The sequence below is a fragment of the Pleurodeles waltl genome, chromosome 4_2, assembly GCF_031143425.1.
Source record: "Pleurodeles waltl isolate 20211129_DDA chromosome 4_2, aPleWal1.hap1.20221129, whole genome shotgun sequence".
Taxonomy (NCBI): Eukaryota; Metazoa; Chordata; class Amphibia; order Caudata; family Salamandridae; genus Pleurodeles; species Pleurodeles waltl.
In genome coordinates, this window is record NC_090443.1 from 1020818288 (window position 1) to 1020845910 (window position 27623).

The following is a 27623-nucleotide window of genomic DNA, read 5'->3' on the forward strand; positions in this document are numbered from 1 at the left end:
ATTGCCCACTGACATATCCTGGTGAGTGCAAAGCCACAGTCTCTCAAGTCTCTACAGTGGGTGGATTGCCCACTGACATATCCTGGTGAGTGCAAAGCCACAGTCTCTCAAGTCCCTACAGTGGGTGGCTTGCCCACTGACATATCCTGGGGAGTGCAAAGCCACAGTCTCTCAAGTCTCTACAGTGGGTGGCTTGCCCACTGACATATCCTGGGGAGTGCAAAGCCACAGTCTCTCAAGTGGATTACAGACTCCACTGGTACTGGAGGAGGCAAGGTGCCCAGAGTGCATCGTGCAGCCCTGCTCGACACAGATCCGGGCCTGCCCCTTCTGCCAATGGGCCAGCGGTGCTTGAGATGAAGGGCCCAGCGGAGCGGTGCAGAGACAGTGGTGCCCAGCGGAGCGGTGCTTGAGATGAAGGGCCCAGCGGAGCGGTGCTTGAGATGAAGGGCCCAGCGGAGCGGTGCAGAGACGGTGGTGCCCAGCGGAGCGGTGCTTGAGATGAAGGGCCCAGCGGAGCGGTGCTTGAGATGAAGGGCCCAGCGGAGCGGTGCTTGAGATGAAGGGCCCAGCGGAGCGGTGCTTGAGATGAAGGGCCCAACGGAGCGGTGCAGAGACGGCGGTGCCCTGTTCAGCGGTGCTTGACTTGAAGGGCCCTGTTCAGCGGTGCTTGACTTGAAGGGCCCTGTTCAGCGGTGCTTGTCTTGAAGGGCCCTGTTCAGCGGTTCTTGAGACGGCGGTGCCCTGTTCAGCGGTGCATGACTTGAAGGGCCCTGTTCAGTGGTGCTTGTCTTGAAGGGCCCTGTTCAGCGGTGTTTGTCTTGAAGGGCACTGTTCAGCGATGCTTGACATGTGTCTCCAGGGCACCAGATCCGGCCAATATATGGAGTTCAGTCGCCATCCGACTTCTCGCTTGCGGGGCCCTCCTGTGCTTGAGTCCCGGGCCCGTGGATGTCCTCCTTCACACCCGGAATGGGGCTGGTGGGGCCCTCCTGGGCAGCTCCCCTGCTGCCGGACTTGTCGGCCGTGCTGCCCTTGCCATTCTTCCGTGATTCTCTGTGGCCCTTGCCTCCCTTTGTCGATGTGCCAGGTGGCATCCCACTTCCTGACGGTGCCAGGGTAGTGCCTTTGGAGGCTGCCGTCTCTGGCCTCTCGCGCCGGGCCTTGCCTTTCTTAGATTTTTTCCCAGGGGGTGGGCTGGCTGTCCCTTTACTGCTAGCCGATGTAGCTGCCCTTGAAGGTGGTGGACTCCAATATCCTTGTACTATGGTCCTTGTAGGTCCAGGGGTTGTGGTGGCTGAGGTGCTGATTGGACTCTTACGAGATGGAAGGGGTGGGTCAGGTGATGGAAAGAGGTTAATTTTTGACTGGAAAAACTTTTTAGGAGCAGTGGGAAGGGTAGGTGCAGTGGGTATGGGAGTGGAGGAAGAGGATGTGGTTGTAGGAGAGTCAAGTCTGTTTTTTTTGGGTGCAGGTGCTTGTGATGGAGGCTGTCGTGAGGTGGATGGCTGTTGGGTGGGTGGCTGCCTGCGTTTGTGTTGTTTGGAAGAGGGGCTGACAGACACACTGGGAGAGGACACAGGAGACATGTAAATGGCAGTGGGGGTGGTGACTGCACGTGTGCGGAGTGTTCTGGTGGGTGTGCTGGTGATGGACGTAGTGGCTGATGATGTTGTGCATGCAAGTGTGAGTGGAGACGTCACAGGGAGAGAGGAGGGAGACGAGGAGGAGGGGGACACAGAGGAGGCAGTGGGTGTTGGCATGTCTGCATGTGGCTGTTGCTTGTGTGAATGCTTGTGTGATGTGTGGTGCTTATGTCTGGATGAGCTTCCCTTGGGTGTTGAGGTGTGTGCAGGCTGGTGTGTAGGTGTGTCTGGGATAGGCAGAGGAACAGGGGAGTGGGACTGGGTTGAGGAAGTTGGAGGAGGGAGGCAGGAGACAGGGACAATGGCTGCCGTCAGTGCTGAGGCCAGGGCGTTGAACGATCGCTGATGGGAAGCCTGACCCGAATGAATGCCCTTTTGGCATTCAAAAGGGTAGACTGCCCAACAATGAGGGTCCTGAGGAGGTCTATGACCTCCTCACTGAGGGCAGCATGGGTAACTGGGGCAGGGCCTGAGGTGCCTGGGGCGAAGGAGATGCCCACCTTCGTGTGCGAGCGTGCACGGGGCGAACGCTGAGGGGCTGCTTGGAGGGTGGAGCTGGTGCGCTGGGTGGCGGCTGTACCTGTTGTTGCGGTGGGCACGGATATTGCCGCCACCACAAGGGTGCTCCCTTCCGAGGACGTGTCTGTGTCGCTGGTGTCTCCACGTGTCCCCGTTGTGGAGCTCCCCTCGCCCTCCGTCTCACTGGTGAACTCCGAGTTGGTTGCATGGCCCTCCAGGGCCATGTGAGATGCAGCTCCCTCGTGCTCCGATGCCACTTCTCCTCCGCCTGATGATTCTAATGCACACATGAACAGGAAGAGCAGCAAAAAAGGGGGGGTGGGGAAATAAGGACATGTTGAGTGCATGCATTGGCAACACAGTTGGCGGAGAGGACAGACACAGAAGCCCCCTGCTCTACGCTGTGCACTTGGGGTACACTACTCAATCATTGGGATTTGGCCTACAAGCCTATGGACGACAACTGCACACATAGGTGACACAGGGCCATGGATAGCTGTACTTGGCACCCTACAGAGGTGGGGGGTGGGGGCACAGCGCCATGCCTTATGGAGGGGCCTAGCCTACAGAAATCGCCCTGGCCTAGGGATACCCACAGCCCTCCTCCCCCACCCAGACACCTCCACTGTGCGCTAAGATAGCAGAATGTGCTTGTACTCACCCCCTTGTGTCTGCTGTGATGTCCTCACGCGCCCATCCAAATCTGGGTAGGCCACCGCCAGGATCCGGGACATCAGGGGGGTCAATTGACGAGTGGCACCCCTCCTACGTTGGGAGGCCATCCCCAGCAGAGCCTCCGCGGTCTTCCTGCTCCCGCGGCAGATGTCCTCCCACCTCTTGCGGCAGTGGGTGCCCCGTCTGTTGCGGACCCCCAGGGCCCGGACGCCCTTGGCGATGGCACGCCAAATGTCGATTTTCTGATGGGCGCTGACCTATGTGACATGTACAGGGGGAGAAAATAAAATATCATCATTTTCTGCATGCTCGATGTGAGAGGCCCCACCCTCCCCACCCTTGCCATATGGCACATGCTCTCATCTGTCGTTTGATGCATGCCTCATTCGCTCCCCTCCCCACCATCATTCATTCACCCCACTCAACCCAGGCATTGGCCAGAAAGCATGGTCCCAGTGTACTTACCTGTTGGTCTGGAGGACCGTAGAGTAGCGCATACTGGGGGAGGACCCCATCCACGAGTTTCTCCAATTCTTCTGAAGTGAAGGCAGGGGCCCTTTCCCCAGTCGCAGCAGCCATTGTCTCTCCCAGACCGAGGTCACAGCAGCACTTGCATTATAGGTCCTCTCCTGTGGATGATCAGGTCTCGAGTGATTAAGTAGATAGAAAATGGCGGTCACGCCCCCGGCGGTGCGTACCGCGGCGGTGCGTACCGCGACCGCCGGCGCACATCGTCATTGGCTCCTGAAACCCATAGGGTTCAATGTTAACCAATGCGGCTTTGCACCGCGGTCTTCGACCGCCTACCACCACGGTGTGCCACGCCAGCGCATTGACCTCACATCCCATTGTCGCACTTCACAGGTCAGGCAGCCGCCATTTCAAGGGCCCACATGGCTTAATTTCTACTGCGTCACACATGCCTAGGCCTTGCATCGACACTCATACAAGCCATTCACTGCATAGAGAATCGTGTACTGTGCATGCTGTGGGAACGTACCTGTGGGTTGATTGACTCTGTGCTCCATGTTGTCCTTCCTAGGCACCGTCCGCTGGGACTTGCGAGGAGATGGAGGAATCTTCCTGTGTACAGACCGCTGGTGGACCTGTCGACAATGGAAGAAAGACATGTCATTTTGACATACAGGCTTGACCGAGCCACTATACAGGAACTGTGTGCCCAGCTGGAGCCAGACCTGATGTCACCCATCCGCCAACCCACAGGGATTCCCCCTGTAGTGCAGGTTCTGTCAGTACTCCATTTTTTGGCAAGTGGGTCATTTCAATCAACAGTGGCCATTTCATCAGGGATGTCTCAGCCGATGTTTTCAAAGGTGTTGTCCAGAGTGTTGTCAGCCCTGATGAAATACATGCGGAGCTACATTGTTTTCCCTGAGGTGGGCGATTTGGCTACAGTGAAGGGTGATTTCTATGCCCTTGGACATATTCCCAACATCATTGGTGCCATTGATGGGACACATGTGGCTTTGGTCCCCCCCAGCAGGAGTGAACAGGTGTACAGGAACAGAAAAAGTTATCATTCCATGAATGTTCAGGTGGTCTGTTTGGCTGACCAGTACATCTCCCAAGTAAATGCCAAGTTCCCTGGGTCAGTGCATGACGCTTACATCATGCGAAATAGCAGCATCCCTTATGTGATGGAACAACTACAGAGACACCGTGTGTGGCTAATTGGTGACTCTGGTTACCCCAACCTGTCCTGGCTACTGACCCCAGTGAGGAATCCCAGGACCAGGGCAGAGGAACGGTACAATGAGGCCCATGGGCGGACTAGGAGGGTGATCGAACGCACCTTCGGCCTCCTGAAGGCCAGGTTTAGGTGCCTGCATATGACAGGTGGATCCCTAATGTACTCACCAAAGAAGGTGTGTCATATCATCGTGGCCTGCTGTATTCTTCACAAGCTGGCTTTGCGACGCCAGGTGCCTTTCCTGCAGGAGGATGCTCCAGATGATGGTGTTGTGGCACCTGTGGAGCCTGTGGAGAGTGAAGAGGAGGAAGACGACGAGGAGGACACAGACAACAGGGACACAGTAATAGAGCAGTATTTTCAATAACACACAGGTAAGAATCAACACCAGCATTTTACATTTACTTACAGTCTCCTGCCTCTCTACTGTCTGTCCTTTTCACCCAGTGTATGGTAACTGAGTTGTGACTTTCCCTTCAAATTTCAGAGATGTGGGCCCCACTGCGTGACCTCTGCTTTGTTTGCCCATGGACTACAGCTGTGTGACAGTGGTATCTTGTCATCAGAATGTAACTTGACATTTTGCAACGGTTAAGTCTAATACATTTGTTCAAAATACAGGCAGACTCCAGTTTATTTTTGTGCAATAAGTGGTTTTAATAAAGTGCTCAATTTAGGGACATGGTTGGAAAATTGGTGATGGGTGATGGTGGAGTAATGTCCATGGCAGAGTCCAGGTTTTCAGTCTCACAGGTGCATTGTCCATATGCCTGTGGAAGGTGGAGCAGGGGCAGTTTAAGGTTGGACAGGGTGACAATGTGGGACAGTGGGATGACATCAGGGGGTATCCTCTCCTGGCGGGGGTCTTGGCATCCTACTCTGTCTTCTTCCTAGATCTCAGGCCCGCTTGCGGGGTGGTTCTCCTTCTGCAGGGGGTGGGGTTCTGGAGGCCTGTTGTTCTTGTGTGGGGGCCTCCTGTCCACTAGCGCCGGCGGAGGTGGTAGCCTGTTCTTGGTCCATGCTAGTGACAGGGGCCCTTTGTGGTGCCACATGGTCCCGCAATGTGGTGACAATCTGGTTGAGAGCCACGACGATGGTGCCCATTGCGGAAGTAATGTTTCTGAGTTCTTCCCTGAACCCCATAAACTGTTCCTCCTGCAGTACCTTGATCTCCTGGAACCTGGCCAGTACCGTGGCCATCGTCTCCTGGGAGTGGTGGTATGCTCCCATGATGGAGGAGAGGGCCTCGTAGAGAGTGGGTTCCCTGGGCCTGTTCCCCCCCTGTCGCACAGCAGCCCTCCCAGTTCCCCTGTTTCCCTGGGCCTCTGTCCCCTGGACCGTGTGCCCACTACCACTGCCCCCAGGTCCCTGTTGTTGTTGGGGTGTTGGGTTAACCTGGGTGCCCTGTAGTGGTGGACACACCGCTGATTGAAGTGTCCTGGAGACAGAGGCATGGGCCCGCTGGGTGGGAGCTGTGCTGGTGTTCCCAGAGGGGGGTAGGTCTGCTGTGGCCTGTGGCTGTGTGAGGGGAACCGACTGTCCCGAGGTCCCCGATGGGCCGGGCTGGTCATCTGGGTCCAGGGAGACAGAGCTGCTGTCATCACTGGGGGCCTCTTCTGGGGGTGGGATGGACATTTCTGGACCCTCCTGGGCGGTGTGGTGGCGTTCGGGTCCTGCAGGGGTATAAGAGTATGGTTATTGCGTCTGTGTGTGCCATATCGTGCAATGGGTGGGTGCCCGTGTACTCCAGTGCTGGCATTTCCTTGGGGGGGCTGTTGTGACGGTGGTTTGTGGGGGAGATGGGTATGTGCAGTGGGCATGCTTAGGTGATGGGTGTCCATGGTTTGTGGTGGCATGCAGGGTTTGGTGTTGGGATGGGTCGGTTGTGATGGTGAGACATTAGCAAGGAGGATGTGTGATGGGGGTGGGGGGTGAGGGTGGGGGTATGAGTTGGCATGCTGGTGGGGTGGGGGGGATGAAGTAGTGAAGATGAGACTTACCAGAGTCCATTCCTCCAGCTACTCCTGCGAGGCCCTCAGGATGCAGGATGTCAAGACTTGCTCCTCCCATGCTGTAAATTCTGGGGGTTGAGGTGGGGGTCCGCCGCCAGTCTTCTGCACCGCGATGTTGTGTCTGGATACCATGGAACGCACCTTCCCCCGTAGGTCGTTCCACCGCTTCCTGATGTCGTCCCGATTTCGTGGATGCTGTCCCACAGCGTTGACCCTGTCCACTATTCTTTGCCATAGCTCCATCTTCCTGGCAATGCTGGTGTGCTGCACCTGTGTCCCGAAGAGCTGGGGCTCTACCCGAACTATTTCCTCCACCATGACCCTGAGTTCTGCGTCTGAAAACCTGGGGTGTCTTGGGGGTGCCATGGAGTGGTGTGGATGAGGTGTGGGGTGGTGTATGTGTTGATGAGTGTGGTGAGTGTGGTGGTGTGTGGTGTTTTGTGCGTGGATGTTGTGTGGGTGATGGTGTATTGTGCCTCTGTGTGATGGTGTTCTCTATTCTGTGCTGTCTCTCTCTGGGCTTCGTCTCTGATTTGTGGTCGTAGGGGTTTGTGGGTGATGTGGGTGTGTGTTTTATAGTTATTTGGGTGTGTGGGAGTGTTGTGTGTATGTGTATCAGGTGTGTGTATTTCAAATTGTCCAATGTGGTTGTGTTTTGTAAGTGTGTGTGTATTTTGAGCGCGGCGGTGTGTACCACCAATGGAATACCGCGGTTGAAAGACCGCCGCGTGGATTCGTGGGTCGGAATGGCATGGGCATTTCTCTGTTGGCGTGACTGTGGAGGTTTGGTCATCGCCAGTTTTTCGCTGCCCTTTGATGTGGCGGACTTTTGTGGATGTCGGGATTCTGGCGGTTTGCCTGTTGCGGGTCAGAATGACCGTGGCGGTTTACTGCGACCGCGGCGGTGTTGTGGCGGTCTTCTGACCGGCGGTAAGCGCCTTTTACCGCCGAGGTTGGAATGACCCCCTATAAGTGGTTTATCCTCCTTCTCCGCCATTCGTGAACAGGCAATTGCCACTGTTGCACAGAGTCCCCCCTGATATCCAGATACAGTCTATCCCCGAACCTGCCCTTAGACGCTTCTCGGCGTCTCTCTCTGAGATAGATTGACTAAGTGATGAACCTTGGGGAGTGGTTTTGAGTAGCCTTGAAACTGAGCACACCAGTCATCCTGCCCTTAGTGATTTTACTCCTGTAATTCCATCGATTCTGACAGATCCTGACAATCTGGGAATCTCCGAGAGTATTATATATTTAGCCAATGAGGAGGGGGTTTCACCCTCGACAACCGCTCCCTGCAACTCTTGTCCTACCCGCTTGGATAACTTACCAGATATGGATACGACTGGCGTAGTATTTAGTGAGGCGAATAAACCACAGGGTGAAAAAGACATAGGTTATTGTATGCTTGTGGGGAATAGTATGGTTTCTAGCTGTATCTCCCCCGTAGGAAACATTCCCTGAAAGAAGCTGGGTACACTAAAACAAATGATTTTGATAAGGTTCTTAGGTGGAACATAGCAGGGCTGGAAAGTAAATTGCAAAGCCCGGGATGGGGCCAATTTATTGACAAACACCAGATTTGTCTTTTCCAAGAAACATGGGCATTGAGACCTAAATACAGATTAGGCTTTAAAAGCTATTGGGTTGCAGCATGCAAGACGTCCTCTGGGAGATCATCGGGAGGGCTACGCATATGGCTAAATAGTTCTCTTAGGTGCAAAGCTGAAGCAATAGACATGGGCTGTCCTGATTTACAGGCCTTACTAGTAACGATTTCTGAGGAGAGATCTTTATTAATAATTAATATCTATAATAGGAGTGTGGGCAGCCGCTATGACTCTGATGCTCTGTCCTTATTGGACAGCTTTCTTAAAAACAATTTATCCCGTTTCATCCTGATTGGAGGGGACTTTAATGTTACATTTGAGCCTAATCCCCTGGTCCAAGAGATATATACAGAAGAGGATGCCTATTGGGGTATCCCTGAGCTAGCTTCTAACAAAAGACCGAGACTGAACAAAACAGCGCGTCTAGTGGCTGACATTACATTATTGCACGGTCTCCGAGCTTGCAAAGGTCACTCCCGTTCAGATATTAATTTGCACCCCACTTTTAGGCGTGGAGGGCACAGGAGCCAGATTGATTATATACTTCTCGACATTCGACTGTGGGGCCACATGTCTGACATGAGGGTACAAGAGCACAATGAGAGTGATCACGACCCGTTGATCCTATTGACTAGAGGCCTCTTCCCTTCGCTTAAAGCACCCCATTCCAAGGCTTATGCTCAACAGCTTGCCCTAACAAATAATAGACGCAATATAAAATGGGAGTCTGTTATCTCATCCTCTGAACACCTTACAACAATATATAACTTGTTAGCTAATCGAATAAAGTGTATGCTTCGATACAATGAGGACGGTGATGGCGACAGGCTTTTAGCAGCCCACACTGAACTGTTTAATTCTTTAAAGTATCTCTTCACAAAAGAGATTATTAGTAACCCCAAGAAAAAGTGCTGTGCACGGTGGTTTAACAACTTATGCAGGGAAGCACAGCTCAACCTATTGAAAGCTCTAAAAGAAGGCCACGTTGAGTCCATAAGAAAAGCCAGGAAGGATTACAAGAAGGAATGTTCTAAGGCGCGTAGAAGCTGGGAAGAGGCTAGATGGGCTGCTATCCTGGAGACTGCCAAATCTAACGATACTTCCAGGTTCTGGAAACTCATTGCAGATGATTGTAGAGATTCTGCCTCTGTACCTGGCACCTCAATTCTCTCTGCAGTATGGGTTGAGCACTTTGGTCAATTATATGAAGGTCCATCTGAAGTTTCTCTTAGGACCCTCGATGTTCCAATAATCCAAGAGGCCACCCCGATTATATTTACTCTAGCTGAAACAAGAGCCACAATAGACTCATTGAATTGGGGAAAGGCCCCTGGCCCAGATAAGATTCCGGGCGATTTATATAAGACAAGACCTGATATATGGGCACCTTATCTTAACCTAATCTGCAATGCAATTGCAGCGGGAGCCCCTGCCCCATCTTCTTGGAAAGGGGCTGAGATAGTTCCCATTTTCAAAAAAGGTAGCCCCAATAATCCTGCCAATTACCGACCGATTTGTCTTCTTGACAACTCCCAAAAAATGTATGCAAAACATCTTTTGTTTCACCTTGTTGAATGGATTTCGGAGTCTGAAGCTCTATCTAATTTACAAGCGGGGTTCAGACCTGCTGTGAGTACCATAGACCAAGCCCTGAGATTCCTGGCAATTAAATGGAAGAACGTAGACCTGGGGGGGGGAGGAATTTGTATGTGGTCTTTATAGACCTTAGAGCTGCATTTGACTTGATCCCCAGGAATATGCTATGGTCAACACTCTCCAATATGGGGGTTCCATCTGGCCTCTTGAAACTCATTACCCGACTGCATGACAATACCTATGCTCAAATCAGATGCGGTAAGGAGGGTGAGCTGACAGATCCTGTAGCCATCAAAAGAGGAGTCAGACAGGGTTGTGTCCTGGCTCCTACTCTTTTCTTGCTTTACATAAATAACGGTATTAATTATTTAGAGAACTGCATAAACGACTCGCCCAAATTGGCTGGAAAGAAAATCCTGTGTCTGCTATACGCGGACGACACAATCTTGCTAGCTAAATCACCAATGAGAATTCAAAATCTGGTGAACCAATTCTGTGTCTTTTGTAGAGACTATGGGCTGGACGTTAATGTCAAGAAAACGAAACTCATGATATACAGTACCTCAAGGAAACGATCCTGTGCCAGAATAGAAATGAACTCAATCCCGCTGGAGAAAGTGGAAGAGTTTGATTACCTAGGTATCAGACTATCGAACACAGGTAACTGGGAGGCAGCTATTGACAAAGGGGCACTTATTATAAGCCAAAGAGGTGGGGCCCTAGTATACAGGTCTAGAAAGGCTCCGAGGCCCCCCCTGAATACAATCACGGAGATTTACAATGTCCAAATCCGTGCGGCGGCCATGTACGGAGCAGAACTTTGGGGTTCGCACAGAAAATTGGACATTTTACAAACCAAAGAAAACCATTTCCTCAGACAGGTTTCCTGGTTAGGGATGGGCACACCAATAATCCCTCTCAGGCTCGATTTAGGATTAAATAGCATAAAAACTACAGTGGGCCTGAGACCACTCTCTTACTTGATCCGTTTATGGAAAACTGTTGAACTTGAACCATTCAGGGTGGCGATAAGAGAACTCATAGCATCTTCCCAGGGACCGGAAAAAATCCTTTGGCTGAAGGAGATAAAATCTGCCTGGGACAAAATAGGATTTCCCCATTATTGGAAACACCCTGAACTGATCCCCAATAACGCAAGGCAAATTGTTAAAATCAGATATTGTGAGAAAATCAACGAAGATTCCCTGCATCATAATGGGTTGGGCAGGCTAACAATAGAATTTCTTCAACTCAAACATGAACCCTGGCCCGAGAACTTCATGAATCTCCCTATGCCTCCATATGCCCGTGCCTTATATCTCCAGCTAAGATATGGTACCCTGCCTATTAACAGCTACATGGCTCGCTGGTCACCAAGCAACTTTTCAACTGATAGATGTATACTTTGCCACCATTGTATAGAAACAAATGAGCATATGCTGTTTTTCTGCCCCTTATACAAGAGCCCCAGAGGGAGTTGAATCATTCCCCTCTGTAAAAATGTATTACTGCAGGATAGAGCCAACGCCACCAGAATATGTAAATATGATACATCCACACTGGTAGCTAGTTCAGTCACCAAATATCTATCTGAGGCCTGGTTTATCCGCCGTAGGTATATTTCAGCCAAGAGCCCTTGAGTCGGTTAGGCACCTGTCCACAGAGGGAGATTTTAACAAGACATATTTTTCTCTGTTTCCTTTCTTTTAGATGTGTCATGCAACCTAATATTGATGTAAATTTTCTTAACTTTTATGTGGTATCTTTAGGAATCTTATTAGGAACTCGCGGCCTCTTATATGAGTAGCAGAGACCCCATAAGTTTATAAAGATGAACTTTCACCCGAAATTTGTCACGCTACTTAATAAAACATTTTATACATGACAATGAATTTTATTAGCTCATAAATTGACTAAGATACTGAGTAAAGTTCCATGGAAGGTAATAGCTGTATATATTTGTATGATAGACTTAAAAGAACTTTGATAAAAAACGTATCTTATTTATGTCTTGCTTACTGTATTTTAAGTATGATCATAGCCTCAGTTTTGAGGATTTTACCGTAACATTTTACCCGATTGTTGGCTATCAGGTCCTATCAGTATTATGTATGATTGTTATTATGAATTTTAACGGTTTAAATTCACCATGTAAAACTGTTATTTTTTAATTTTAATGGTCTAAATTTTCAGACCGAATTAACTTAAATAAAAAATAAAATAAACTGACACTCCATCAGTTTTTATTCATTACCCAAATATATCATGTAGGAACACTAAGCCATTACAACAAACATTAGCAAAGGGCAGGTACACCAATGTTGAGCTAACGTCTGACTTTGCCAGTGCCTGTTTACAAATGTGTTGTATTTTAAAGAAAATGTATGCTTAGTGGTCTGCTGTCAACAATACTATCTTGAAAACTGTTGTGCCTGTGACCTGCAATTAATCTTTTGATTGTGCCAAATGCGTGGTATTTCCATCCACCCATCCTCACTCACCTTCATTGCAGGTTGGTCCAGTGAATCCAACATAACACTGGCATTTGCCCCCCGAACAATCGCCATATTTGCATTTGCAGGTGGTTGTCGATGGTGCAGTAGTTGCAATACCTGGAAAGTCGACATAAGGGAAAGTGCATAAATACTCTTAAAAGAGTCATGTGGAGATATGAAATGATGAGGAATCCACAACTTCTTTGTTTGTTTATTTGTGGAGGTATAATCTACAACAACTGCAGACACCGCACCCAGCTGGCAACTCCCATCAACTGACTAGAGGTACAAGTCTGCAGTTGAACACAAGGAGAACATGCCAACATATGTTTCAAGATAGCATGAGGTAAACACATTATGTAAATATGCCACATATACTCCGTACCAAAAAAAAAAATATACAAAATATGAGGAGGAAAAAATTACATTGAAGTCACTTAATGAAATCCTTTAGATTTCTCAAGGCCTGTTTTCCATTTCGATTTTGTAAAAACTTTTAAACATTTGAACAAAACAAGATGGTACCTTGGAAACTCTAGCAAGACTTGAAAGCTGATCATCGCTTGTCACAATTCAATGTTCTTTCACCTTTACTTCTTGAACAGGCAAAGAAATGTAGTTTCACATTTCCGAATCAAACCTGTTTTTTTTTATTTTAACCCAATCTCCATCCCACAGTTTTCTAATATGCTTCTGTAAATTAGTATATCCATGCTGCACTCTCTTTCTCATATTCTTATCACATCTTATCAATCAAAATAAATGCCTATGTGGACCTATCACCTAACACACCAAAAGGTACCATGATGTCAAAATCTAATGCATTCCTTGGTATCCTAGGTACCCAAATTGGGGTATCGGAAACAGAGGGACAACTTGCAACTTATCACTTAATATTAAAATAAAATCACAATCACAGGCAAATCTTTCCACAGTTGTGTCAACTCCATGCCACCAAACATCTTGCCTAATTCTACATTTTGTATCTCTAATACCAATATGGCCTTCATGAGTAAGGTACTCTACTCTTCAAAGGCATTGTTACCACTAGTAAATCAGCACAACATAACAACTCATTAGAGTAACTCAACTCTTGAGCAATTCGAGTGAAATTTTGGAACTATACAATACTGCAGAAAGGTAGTAGTGGTCTAAATCAATCGCACATCCCTTATAAAAAGTTGGGTTAGTATGTCATCACAAACGTTAAATATTCCCCCATAAATAAATCAAGTGCTACTGACAGTGTCTGACACCCTTCTACATATAGGGTATGACTCATGTTGATACATTAAGATGGGTTACAATCAAATCCAAGTTTACAATGTGAGACTGGAACATTATACAAACAGTTAATGAAAACATAGGGCCAGATTCACAAAGGTAAACTTAGACTTTTGGTCTAAGTTTAGACCAAAAGTCTAAGTTTACAAGTTTTTGGTATTCACACAGGTAAATTATGAGTAGTATCTGTACGTCCACACTCGGGGCAGGATCTCCACTCTCGATGTGGAATCTCCGCCCGATTACAGACATTCCACTCTGCACGTAGAGTGTAATCTCCCCACCCTGAGTGGAATCTCTGTAGTCAGGGTGGATATCTTCCCTCAGTGTGGAGATTCCGCCCGAGTGCGGACGCAAAGATACTACTCATAACTTATCTTTGGGAATACCAAAAAGTCATAAACTTACACCTTCGGTCTATACTTAGACCAAAGTCTAAGTTTACCTTTGTGAACTGGGCCCACGGACTTTATTTTTCAGACTAAGTAATTGCCTTCCTGCTGGGCACTTTATTTAGCCCCCTTGAAATGTATTTATGTCTTATTTCATTTATTTATTCATTTTTTGCAGGACTCATGTTAGTCAGTAAAACCCTACTTTGGTTTCTTATCTTGGTGAACTTGCATAACACATGTTAAGGTAGTTGCCTGCTTTTAGCATTTTATGTTGTTCTACGGGAACAGCCATAAATAGGGTTGAATTCTTTACACACTGGTGATGGAATATGGTGAAACTAGTCAAGCTGTCAGTGAATATAGCAAACTGGATCTAAATCATTGTTCTTTAACTAGGGGACAAGCACTACTTCTAATTCAGTGACACACAGACATTTGGGACCACATTTATGAACTGGTTTGTGGTGCTCTTGCACAACGCAACATAGTGAAAAAGCAACGCAAACCTTAAGTGAGATTTATGAAGCCATGCACGGCCACCTTATGTGGCCCTGCATAGCTTCATAAATCTCAAATAATGAAACGCAGCGCAAATCACTGCGTTACAATACTCTGCAACAGACAACAGCAACTCACATGCTTTTCTGTATCAATCTTTTTATTTTTAGTGCAGCCCTTTTCCTCCATTTTGTTCTGTATTTTCTCAAACCACTCCACTCTCTGATGTAATCTATTACTTCTCTGATACGTTCTCACAGAGACAATAAACCGATTGTCCTTACTTCAGCTTCACTCAAATCCAATCCAAATTTTCTGTGTACATTTTTCTTTCTTTTGTTATCAGCTATCTGACCTCATTTGAATTTTACCCAATCTCTCTACATCAATTGTACCCAGTAAAACCGCTCCAAATTAGATTTTCTAATTTACAATGATAATTTCTCTCCTTTCCAGTTCAGTTGACTGTGCCTCAACAACTGGCACAGTTGTACTAATAGTAAGTGGTGTAAAAAATCCTTCTCGGACCAGGTAAATTCCCAGGTGGTGAACTTGCCACCAGCATTTAATATGTATCTGTTCGAAATTGGGTTGCTGGTTGAGGGGGGGTGAAACTCTACTCAAGCAGGAACCACAATCCTTGTCAGGGTGAAGTCAGCAGCAAACCCTAAATGATTCTGTGGTCAACCCACTGGTGGCTTAGCACAGAGCAGTCAGGCTTCACTTGGAGACAATATGTGATGTATAAGTGCAACACTTCAAACACCAACACAGTTAAAACAGAACATAAAAAGTATTCCACACCAGATCACAAGAATAGAGTACATTTTAATAAACAAAACAACACGGAAAACAACAAAAATACAATCAGTGGAACCTGAGATATGCAATTTTTAAGATTTTAGTGAAAAAAGTGCCAGTAAGCACAAAGCACCAACTGTGGTAATCTGGTTGTACTTGACTGGGACAAAGTGACAAATTCAGGCCCACCATGATGGAGCTCGGGCCGGCTACTGGACCCACTTAGGCCCGATGAACATAGATGCCTAATCTTAGTTGTGAAGAGATGCGGAGTCCCATGTTGAGGACGCATCGTGCAGCAAAGGCGACACAAGGTCCGGCCCGGAGATGTGTTGCAGAGCATCGGTTCTGGGCCGCTGCAAGGCTGCAAAGCAAGGTTCTGTATCTTATGGAGGAGGGCGACGACTAGGGGGCTTGTGATGCGAAGTCGTGCATTGCGGATGCATCACACACCGGCTGGTTCTGAAGAATATATAGGGCTTGCAATGTAAAGTCCTGCATCGTCATTCAGGCTGCTATTGACAGGGGGCTTGTGATGTGAGGGCTCATGTAAAAGATGCATTGTACAGTGGCTGATAAGGCTGCAATGCGAAGTCCTGGTGCCAGTAAAGTCTGCGCAGCAGGAGTGATGTGTTAGTTCTGCTCGGGTTTGAAGTGCACAGCAGAGGAGATGCTTTGGTTCTGCTGGTTCCATTATCTGGCTGGCAGATCACCCACCTTCAGGCCAACTTCCAAGGGTCCAGGGGTGGGGTGGCACCACTTGGCAGGGTCGGACTCACAGTTGCAGAGTCTATGTGCTGGTTACAAGAGAATAGCCCTCTGAGTCACTCTGGTAGTCCTGGGTTCAGGTTGCAGATCCAGTCCTTCTCACTCAGGCAGAAGGGCAGCAAGCCCGCAGGTCAACACAGCAGGCAGCAGTCCATCAGGGCAGCAGTCCAGCAGAGTGGCAGTTCTTTCAGCAGCACAAATGTCCTTCTTCCTGGCATAGTCTTCCACAGGTCCAGAAGTGCGCTGAAGAGTTGGTATCTGAGGTCCAATATTTATACCTAGTGCCTTCTATAAAGTGGGAGAAGCTTCTAGAGGATTTCCTTTGAAGTGCTCAGCTTTCCTGCCTCTTCTGCCCTGCCTCCTGACTATCTACAGGAGCTATGCACTGCAGTGTGTGAAGGCAGGTCACAGCCTTCAGGTGTAAGTAGGACTGTGCCTAGCTCCACCTTCCCATACTGCCAGTGATGGCTCAGTCAGGCACATCTAAACTCTCTGTTGTGTGTGGCTGTATAGGAGGAATAAACAAGGCCCAACTGCCAACTACACCTAGGCATGTGACCGAGAGAGAGGCTGCAAGCACTAAATGGCTAAGGAAGGAAAAGACCAATTTTCTGAAAGTGGTATTTTCAAAACTGTAATTCAAAATCTGACTTTACCATAAAAGAGGACTTTATGGGAATTCCAAAGACACCAAACATAAAATGTGTATCTGTTCCTATTTGAAAGATGGGTACACGTGGCACCACTTTACAGGGGACTTATAAGTAATTTGAATATGCCAATTGGGTGTAAGGCAACGTTACCATATCTAAAGAGGAGAGCTGGAGCACTTTAACACAGGTTAGCAGTGGTGAAGTGCACAGAGTCCTAAAGCCAACAAACCAAAATCAGCAAAACAGGAGGGATAAAGGCAAATAGTTTGGGAGGGCCAGGTCCAACAGTAGGTCACCCCTAAGGCAGGCCTTTCGAGCCTTAAAGGCAGTGTGCATTATATTAAAATGGACATGTGTTGTTAATGTTACATGCGCTGACAGTAACCTTTTCATTGGCATTTTTACTGTAGCAAAGCTAGTAGCTCCATTGGAAAGTATGGAGCTACATGCTGATAACTCAACAGTGTTAGCTTCCAAATGGGACTTCTGATAATATAAGGAATCAAAATAATTGTTGCATTAAACATCCTATGCCCAGCTTTTCCCGTGCTGCTGCATCACTCCTGCACCTGTCTTCCCCTTGCTTCCTCCCTGTTTTCTGAGTGCTTTCTCTTTGCTTTATCCTCATTTTTTACTGCTTTCTCCTTCCTTGCCCCCATTTTCTGAGTGCTTTCTCTTTGCTTTTCTCTAATTTTTCACTGTTTTCTCCTTCTTTTTCCGCATTTTCTAAATGCTTTCTCCTTGCGTTTCCCTCATTTTTCACTGTTTTCTCCTTCCTTTTACCCTGTTGTCTAAATGCTTTCGCCATGCCTTTCAGATCATCATGAAGCAGTTAGCAACTCGAACACCTTGACACCCTCACAGGTGATTTGCAGCACTCTATATATCCTCAATTGATTAATTAAACATGACTTATTCCTCAAGTCAAATTTAATAGCAAGTTTAGAAAGTTGCTACTTTGTTATTCCAAAGTTTCAGTGACCGTTTACAGTTGCACAAGCCTGCTGCCCTCCTGGGGAAAGGTGTCAGTGACTCGCAGGGAGGTACACAAAGGTCTCCGTGCGTCCCTTTTCATTTCATTAAGACGCGGGCCTTGGAAAGCTCAGCTCATCTGATTTAACCATTACTTCACAGCCAATGTTCTTTACATTCCTGCATATGTCGACCAATGCTTTCAATAGGCTCTGCTTGGTGTCCCCTCCCAAAAAGCATTTCTGACAAGACTTGCACACGCCTAAGAGGAGGACTCCAAGGGGGCTGATTTACCAACATGAGGTAATTTTGCTTTACACACGGTGAGCCGCTTCTCTAATGGTCAGATTATTATCATTTGGAAATATTTATATGGCGATGTGCTACTCCAGGCCAACACAGCAACATACTTTGAGCTCTTGCACTATATTAAAGATTTCTCATCTTCCATTGCCAACCCATTAGCAATATTGAATTGGTGGTGTACTACAAGATTTTTATGAGACAATGCTTCTTTGCTGGCTTTCCCACTGATTTTCATTACTTTAGAATTAATTTTCCATCAGACTGTTATCGACTTTGCTTGTTTTACACTATTGGACCTGAATCTCTGTATGGGAAGCTGCGAAAGGGCAAAACTCCTATAATTCACCTAGTTCGTCCAAACCAGTGTCTTCTCTCTGCATTCAGTGCACTCAATCAACCCAATTCAACTCTCCGGTTATCAAGAAGAAAGCCTCGTATTTCTTATATGAATGTACTTCTTTATCTCAGCAAACTGGCAAGATTCTTAAAAACACCCCTACTTCGGTTAAATAACCAAAAAGGATATTGATTCACCTACCAAATCATCCACTCATCTAACCCTTGATGATGTTATGGAGGAACTATGGGCCTTAAAACCATTTATGATGATCTCCCTCTAATGGTCTCTGTGTGATCAATGTATTTCAACTCTGGAGCAAAGAGTGAGCAATCTCAAAGACCTATCTCCTGCTCCCTCCCAGATAACTAAAGATATTGCTCAACTTACGTGTCTTGCAGAGAATTTGGAGAATAGAAATAAGAGGAACAATCTTCACCTCTTTGTAATTCCCAAGGGTTCTGAAGGTGCTAATATCATCATATTCCGGCAAACGGCGATGCCCTCCATTTTAAATATTCAGTGCTCCTCTCCGTTATCTATCCAACGGGCCCATTGTCTCAAAACTCTACGCTAGATCTCTAAAATTGTCAGGTCATAAAGTGTTCTTTACACAGGATGTATCCCCTGCTACTTCAGCTCACCGAAAACAGTTTATTGATCTGCGCCCTCAATTGAGATCAAGAAATATCTGCTATGGACTATTACATTCATGCCTTTTCAAAATCACCTTTAAGGACAAGTCATACTCCTTTGAAGATCCCGCAGACTTGCAATCCTTTATCAACCAACATAAAATAGACCCCATAGATCTAGGGATATCTTCTGGTAGATGGCTCTTCTCACTTTTCAAATTTCAGATGTTAGTTTTCTCTGTACTTAGATACGATTTATGGGAGTCACTATGAATCATTGTTTTTTCCCTTCCTGTAACTGCTATATTCTATTTTGGATATTCTTTGCATATTTGATAGTGTTTATTGTATTTTGCTCTATTTAATGCAATTTATTAATTATTTTCCATGTGTCCTGTTTCCCCTGTTCCAGTAGGACCTCACTGTGGACCCCCTCGTGCTGTCATCTCCCTATCGTGTGTTCACATAATCTTATATGTCCTCCTTCTTGTATCCCGTGGTAAGTGTGATACTTCTCCTTTAGACCTTTTACTTTCATTAGAGTTTTGTAATAGTTGTCATCTAGAATTCCCACATATACATTTATTTACTTGTTAATAGTTGTTATATAGAATTCCCACATATTTATTTATTTACTTGTTTCTTTTGTTTCTTATTTAACTTCTTTCTTTCCTTGTTGCCCATGTGCCATTGGTGCTGTGCCTATCTTCTCAGGTGTTCCGCTATCCCTGTCCCTATGGGGAATCTTCTGTGTCTCCTTCTTCTTTTTCTTCTGCATCTGCGGACCTTAGTCCTCCAGATGCCATATTTATATATGTCCTGTTTTTCAAAGGTTGTTTGCCTTTATTACTTCCTTTACTCTCTACTGCTTCTTTTTTCTTCTTCTTCTTCTTCTTCTTCCTTTTCCTTTTTTTCTGAAAGCTTTGTTTTGCCTTGTGCTTTTTAACTAATCAACAACTGTATTTTTTTCTTCCATTTGATATTTAACATAACTTAGGACAGTTACTTGGAATGTTAAGGGGATTACAAACCCTGTTAAACATCATTGGGTCTTATTTCTTCTTACCTGTTTGAAATGTCATATAGCATTGTTACAGGAAACACATCTTCGTGATCTGGATGCAGCTAAACTTAAAAAGCAATGGGTTGGTGGCATTTTTGTATTCCCTTACCAATCCAACAAAAACAGAGTAATAATTCTATGTCACAAATCTCTGCATCCCACCATACACTCTGAACACCACGACTCAGAGGGACTTTGGATCAACACCTTGAGACCCTACGGGTGATTAGCTGCGCTTTAGAAATCACTGATTGATTGATTGGTTATTAGTTGCACTTACACTTGAGCACATTAAGCTCACATTATCTAATCTATATGGCCTTACTCACCCTTTTTGGAAGATCTTATCACATACTCTTAGACAATACGCTTCTGTTAACTTACTAATTGGAGGGGACTTCAATCAAGTCTATGATTCCTTCTTAGGTAGACAATTTAATTCACACTTTGTCCCTCATGCCTAACACACAGCCTTCAAAACTCTCATTTCCCATCACTCACTCTGTGATTTGAGGTGGTTATACAATCCTGATCTACTAGAACATTCATTGTACTGCCCAATGCATCATTCTCAGTCATGCTTGGATTATATTTTCTAGAGCAAGAGTTTAATGCAACATGTAGTCAACTCGGATATAGGTTCTATACTAATCTCAGACCACACTACAGTATTATCTGACCTTTATATTCTCTCCAATAAACCTAACAAATCCTCTTGGAGATTTAATAATTTAACAACAATGATAAAACACCATCTCATTCAGTAAGCCTTCAAAGCTGCTTCGAGAGGTTTCATTATAAGTTTCCTTTAGTCCAAGAAAAAAAACTATTCAACAGAAATCTATCTCTATTCTGGCTCAAATTAAGGGGCAGATTTACGAGCAAGTGGCTCATTGGACCCGACACACCACTTTTCTTGCTTTCCCCCGCCCTCCCAAATAACACCATGGTTGCACCGTATTTACAATACGTGCTCCATGGCGGTCATTACCACAACAGTGTCAACACTTTTGACCCTGTAGCGATGCTTTGCTGCACTAGCATAAAAATGTTTACGCTAGTGCAGCAAAGCACAGGGAGGCCTATAGGGTATTATGGGTGCGTTACCTTAACGCCTGCCTTGAGCAGAGATGTTAAAAATGACGGAAAAAGTGGGGCAGTGAAATCTTGTAAATATTACTGCGCCATTTTTTTGGGGCCCCCTGTTTGGGAACGTGCACCTTGCATACATTATGCCTAACGCAGGCATAATGTGGCGCAAGGGGTTGCAAAGTGGCGCAATGCATGCATTGCACCACTTTGTAAATATGGCATGGGGGATGTCCAACTTAATGCTGCCTTAGCCTCATAAAATTGATGCTAAGGCAGCATTATGGCAGCACTAGGAGATTGTAAATCTGCCCCTAAATCTCTTTAACATAATTATTACACTAGAATTAATAACAAACTTGACCTTGACACCCTTATCAAGGCTTGGATTGCGTTTAACACATTTTCAACAGAACAAGCCTGTGGAACTCTTCTTAAATAAAATTCATGCCAAATATTATGGGGCAATAACAAAGCCGGCTCTCTCCTTGCCCGTTACTTAAAATGCGGACAGGAAAACTCGATGATCAAACCCATCACTTCCCACAGCGGGAAACAGATTTACAGGGATCAGGATATTGCGGCATGTTTAGCCTCTTACTGTAAGGATTTATACTCCCCAGATCATACACCATCTGAGGAGTCCCTTAATGCCTATTTTCTTCAATCTTAAACTAAAGACTAATCCATCCACAGATCTCTCGGCCATAGAGCAGCCACTTCAAATTGAAGAAATGCACTCAGCTGCCCAATCTTTTCCAAAAGGTAAAGCCCCGGGCCCTGAAGGCCTCTTTATTTCTTTCAGCTTTTATTTCCCAAACCTTTTAAGCTTTTTACCTATTTCATCAATTCCAAATATGCTTCTGGCTTTTTTGTGGAAGCTACCTTCTGCTTAATTACTAAGAAAGATCACAACCTGATCCAATGTAAAGATGACAGACCCAGTTCTTTAACTAACATGGACTGAAACATTTTTGGCAACGCTTTAGCCCTTTGCCTACTTCCTTTAATACCTAGCCTTATTGATGTCCATCAGTGTGACTTTATACCCAACAGAAATGTCACAAACAACTCTCGGACCTTCTTAGACATCATTAACAAAGCTCACAAGAAATACGATTCTCTAGCGGAATTATCCTTCGATGCAGAAAAGCCTTTGATAGGGTTAACTAGGATTTCCTAATGAAGGCCCTACACTGGCATGGTATTGGATCCAATTTTCTTCATCTCATCTCATTGCTCTATTTTTCTCCTCACTCCTCAGTGCTTGTAAACAGGATAATCCTTACTACCTTCTACAAAGAGGAATGTGTCAGGGGTGCCTTTTATCCCCTGTATTATTTGTTTTAGCACTTGAACCTTTCCTTCATCAACTGAGAACCTTGTCAGATTTTACTGGTTTCCAAATTCATGATACCCAAATCAAATTCACAGCATACGCAGATGACATTCTTTTATTTATGTCCCGCCCTGAAAGATCTCTTCCTACTTTCCTCAATGAACTCGATTTATATTCTGCAGTATCAGGATATATATTAAACATGGATAAAACAGTAGTACTACCATTAAATAAATACTGCTTTAAAGCTATTTTTGATGAAGCAGGTCTTTCCTGGAACCCTACTGAGATCAAATGTTTAAGAATATGGTATAGGAAAACTCTTAATGATACTGTAAAGATGAATTCAGAAGTCTTATATGAAAGACTGTAAACTCTCTCTCAGAATTGGTTTCCTTTATACCATTCCTGGTAGGGTTGTCTTGACAGCATTAAAATGATGCTTCTTTCTATTACCATCTTCTACCTCATGGTGCTTCCTATTCGCCGTTGCAAACACAATTCTGCCACAATTCAACAACTTCTCTCTAAATTCCTTAGGAATAGTAAACCTCCTCAAATCTCATTATCAAAGCTAAAACTATAGAAATTTCAGGGGGGTGTAATTTCCCTGACCTGGTCAGTTATCTTAGGGCTTTTGCCGTCAAGCAATTCCAACTTTATCTGTCTCCATTGACTGGCACCCTTCTGAAGCTATGGTTCTCCTTCGAACAAGCTCTCATAGTGACTTTTTCTCATAAACATGTTATTTTTTGTTCAACCCGCCAAAATATTGACTCCCTAATACTATTTCTCATGTGTGCACTCTTTCAAACCTTATTATGTATCACTCTATTCCCCATTGCCCATTTCCTTAATAGTCCTATTTGGAATAATAACTTTCTGAAGAAAAGAGGAACAACTTTTCTCTGAAAGATTTGGCTGAACTGATGCATTTTATTAATTTCTCGGCTTTACGATTCAGGCTCCCCCATTCCCTTTTCAGAACTATTTCCCATTACAATCTTCACTGCCACATGCACACATTATGGAATTTGATTCACAACACTATTTTACAACAACTTCCTCCAGACCCATTTCATCCTTGCTCCCCTTTGCATCCTATAGCCAATACAATCCACCCTACAGCGGCCCATATATATAAGCTCCTCCTCACACCTGACCCTAACAGAACCAAAACACACATTGAGACATTATGGGAGACTGATTTTGTGTCATGTTGTGTAGGTTTGAGCATAAAAAGGTGAGCAGGAGTGCAAAAAAGTATATTGTAAAAGAGGTATAGTGTTTGCATAACACTAGCAGTGTGAAAAGTGGAATGGATTTTCGGCCATATTTTATCCCAAATAGAAATTGGCCATGAGAGACCAAAATCAGTCTCCCATAATGTCTTAATGTGTGCTTTGGTTCTGTGAGGGCACTCCTTTTGTTAATATTTTAGATCAAGTTCCCCCTGAAGCCCAAATAGAGAGAGAATCCTGGCTGGACTTGAAGTATAAGGTAATACATTGTTTTAAGGTAAATTCAGGTTGTCCTGGTGATCTTTTTAACAAGATTTTGACAGGGAGGAGAGTTCCCTGGGTTGGTCATAAACCAAAATTCACTTTAGGTAATTGTGCTGTCGTGAATTTAAGAAGGCCTTTTTTGGTGAGGAAATTACGGGCACATCAAGTCATCTGACAAGTGCACAGGAAGAATTACAGCCTTACCTTTGGGTTTCTATTACAAGCCCCACCACAGCCAGGACATTGATACAGGTGGCCAACAGGAATATCAATGTCGGGACACCCAGTTTGGTCCCAGTATGACCCCCTCTCATCCTTTATGCAACCGTTTGGCCAGTCTTCAGGACACTGGTCAACAGCTAAAGGCGATTGAGCCCCCAATTTCCAATTCCCTCCATCCAACAATTGACACTACTCTTATTAAAGTGATTACACTCAATTCTTCAGCAACAGCCTACCACCAATCGAAATTGAGAGGCTTTCCAGAGCGTGTCAACTAAATCAAGGGCCATCCCGTTTTCCATGCCCTACAATCTGCTAGCTTGGAATGTTGCTGAATTTATTCTAATTTGTCTATTGAAGATTGTTTTTTTTAATACAGGGCTTTGAGATAGTTTGCCTTCAACAGACTTGGGCCACAACAGAATTTTATATGGATGGTTTACAATCCTTTTGTACTTCAGCAATTCCATCCTCGCTTGGAGGGCAAAGGGTGAGTTGGCTATTTTGAACTTGGTCAATTTTTACTCCCCTAAAGTAAAGCTTTTGTGTTCTTCCCCTTGGTTCCAAATAATGTTGCTGTCTGGGTTAGGCCCAGGAGATTTGATTATTATCAACTTTTATTATGATCTGTTTGACCATCAATCTTCAGATGTTGTCAATATGTTGGCTGAGGTTACAAAAATGAACAGTAAAATGAGTGCTTGCTGTTTGTTATTGGTGGGCGTGTTGTTCGAATGTGAATTTACATTGAAGAAAACAAAAGACAAGAGGCGTTTGCCAAAACAGGAACAGTCCATTTAATGAAACCGGGCTGGGAGAAAAGTTACAGAAACGGGGTCTGAGGACTGTCTCAAACTACATTTGTTCTGAGCAGTGTTTTATACATTTCTCTGGGTACTATAAAACATTACAACATTCCTTTTGAGGTGAAGAATGTGAACAGTTGTCTTGGAGTCGTAAATAAAGTCCTGATAAAATGTGCAGGTGGGCCTCGACATGGGAGAGACCCAAGACGCAAGTGCAATGACATTTTCTAGATGGACTCCATTAGACTAGGCCATTCTTTGGAATGAATGGATGCAGCAGTACCCATGATAAATAGAGGATACACACATGTGCAAAAATATATAACGTTTTGAACATTACAGGTCTTGGGATGAATTCCAGTGGAGGTATCAGTAGCCTTCAGGTTATTGGAGTTTCTTAGCTTAGACGGTTAGCTTTAATGGTTCAAAAAGGTTTGTGGTGCAGTTTCTGGGGTGGGGAGAGGGTCTGTGCAAGGTTTCAGCCGCATGTCAGAAAGGTGGACCCACGCATCTCTCCCCTCTACTTTGAGGGCAGTAGGTGTTGCGAAGATCACGCTGTAGACCCTTCAAATTTGACTTACTTCCATTTCCTTACAAAATTTCAGATGTTAACTTCTTGGCCAGGTTGAGGTGTTTGACATGGTAGCTTGGCGGTGCTACACTTGGAGTTCCGACCTGTAGCTGACCTGTTTGGATAGGAACTTAGCTGTTTTGGTTAGTTCATAGAGCTTCACATATAGTTTGTCCCCTTGTGCTTGAGAGCTAGCCTCAGTGCTTAATTTGGTCCGTGTTTTGGGGATTGATGTCCTCATCAGTCTACCAGTTGCAACCTGGTGTGGTGTGAAGTGGTGATTGCTGGTGGGCGTGTTCCTTAGTGAAAAAAAGGATAGAGGCACACAGTGGAGCCACTTGAGTTTTTCAATACTGCCATTGCTTTGGGGGTGGTTGGCAGACACATGGGACGCATTTAAGTACATCATCACAGTTTCGGTAAGGTTGGGGATAAACCAGTTGCTCCAAAGTTCTGCTAGCATGTTGTCTTTGGCTGTGTGTGTTGGTAAGTGCAACTGGGGCGAAACTATCTTGAATAAGCTTAGCAGCATAATGGGTATCCCTTTGTGTGGGTGCCGGTATATGGGGTCATGTGCAGTCTGCGTGCATTCCCTGGCTACCTATTGCTCCTTCTTGTCAGGGAATGCTGTTTCCTGCAACTCCCTCAAGTACAATCCTGCTGTTTCTGTGTAAGATGTGTCCTGTGGGGGTTCCTTCTCGGATACCTGTTGTAAAGGAAGTACATGTGCTTCCTTAATCATTCTATAAGCTGCTTTTTTGCAAGTTGGTTAGCTAATGCATTTCCCCTGGTTATGAAGTCCTTGCCCCCGGTATGAGTGGTGCATTTTACTATGGCAATGCATTTAGGCAGGGTCAGCTCATCAATTAGTAACTCTAGGAAGTCCCGGTTTCAGATGGGCATTCCGTCTGATTTCAGAAAACCTTGCCTTTTCCACCTTCCTTTTCTTGAGTGCACCATGGTGGTGACATAGGCTGAATCTGAGTAAATGGTTACCGTCTTCCCTTACCTTTAGGTAAGGGCTTCGATTAGTGCCAGCTCTGCCACCTGTGCTGAGAGGTGGGGAAGGAGAGTTAGTTGAGCGGTAACTTGAAGTTTTTCTAAGGGCGTGGGGCTACGAGCCATTACTACCGCTGCCCCCATGTGTCTTACCCTAGTCTCTTGATCATGGAGGAACCGTAGATGAATAGTGCCTCACTATCTAGGATGGGATCCTCTTCTGCCTGGCTGATCCCCTCAGGGGTGTATGTTGCACAGTCATGGACCTCCTCCCTCTCTTGAACCTCGTGGGCTGGGAAGGTGACTGTGTTTACTAGATGGCGCCCTGCTATTTTAGTGACGACCTGGAGAGCAACAGTTTGTGGCACGAAACCTGTTGTGTAGTCAGCATGCTCTTGCTGTTTTGTATGACCGCAAACACTAAATTACGGTGTCAGTAGTCCCCCCATCACAAGGGAGGTGCTTTTCTTGATGGCAAAGGCCGCTGCTGCTAGCACCTGCTCACATAGGAAATTAACCTGCATGATTGAGTCTAAGACCCTACTGTAGTATGCAAGAGGTTTATGCCCCAGGGGATATTTTTGTGTCAGGACTGCTGACATGACTCGCCCATTGCTGTGGCTAAATAAGAAGAATTCCTTATTATAGTTGGGCGATCCTAACATAGAGGAGTGCATTATCTCTGTTTTGAGCTTGCAGAAGGCATTGTGCATCTCAACTGTCCATGCTCGTGGCCAGCTTTTGCCTTTTTCATGGCCTCGAGTAAGGGGGCAACAAGCGTGCTGTAGTCAAAGACCCACTGTTGGACGTAGCTTCATAGCCCAAAAAACATTTGCATGCCCTTTTTATTTTCGGCTTGAGGCATAGCCCTTATAGAATCTGCACATGCCGGCGTGATCCGCTGACCAGCTGCTGAGGTCAGCTGACCCAGATAACTAACTGCCTGTTGTACATACTGCATCTTCCGCTTCTCTACTTTGGCCCTCTCTCTGCAAGTGCAGTCAAGAGGGCTATCGTGTCCTGACAAAATAGTTCCTCAGAGTGACTACATAGCAAGATGTCGTCAACATACTGTATCAGGGTGCTATCCAATCAGAAGTTAGCAAGGTCCCTCTG

The 27623-nt window shown here is 45.7% G+C and overlaps 1 protein-coding gene across 5 annotated transcripts in view; it reads right to left on the reverse strand.

Annotated features, from left to right (window-relative positions):
* The window catches only part of LOC138293607 (tenascin-like), a 581232-nt gene that overhangs the window by 274843 nt on the left and 278766 nt on the right, over positions 1–27623 (reverse strand). For 4 of the 5 annotated variants that reach the window (XM_069232877.1, XM_069232879.1, XM_069232881.1 and 1 more), the window contains one exon: positions 12271–12381. The exons of the other annotated variant lie outside the window; for it this stretch is intronic. In XM_069232877.1, the coding sequence (XP_069088978.1) occupies positions 12271–12381 (111 nt within the window). The remainder of the gene's footprint in view (positions 1–12270; positions 12382–27623) is intronic. 5 annotated transcript variants of the gene reach the window in all.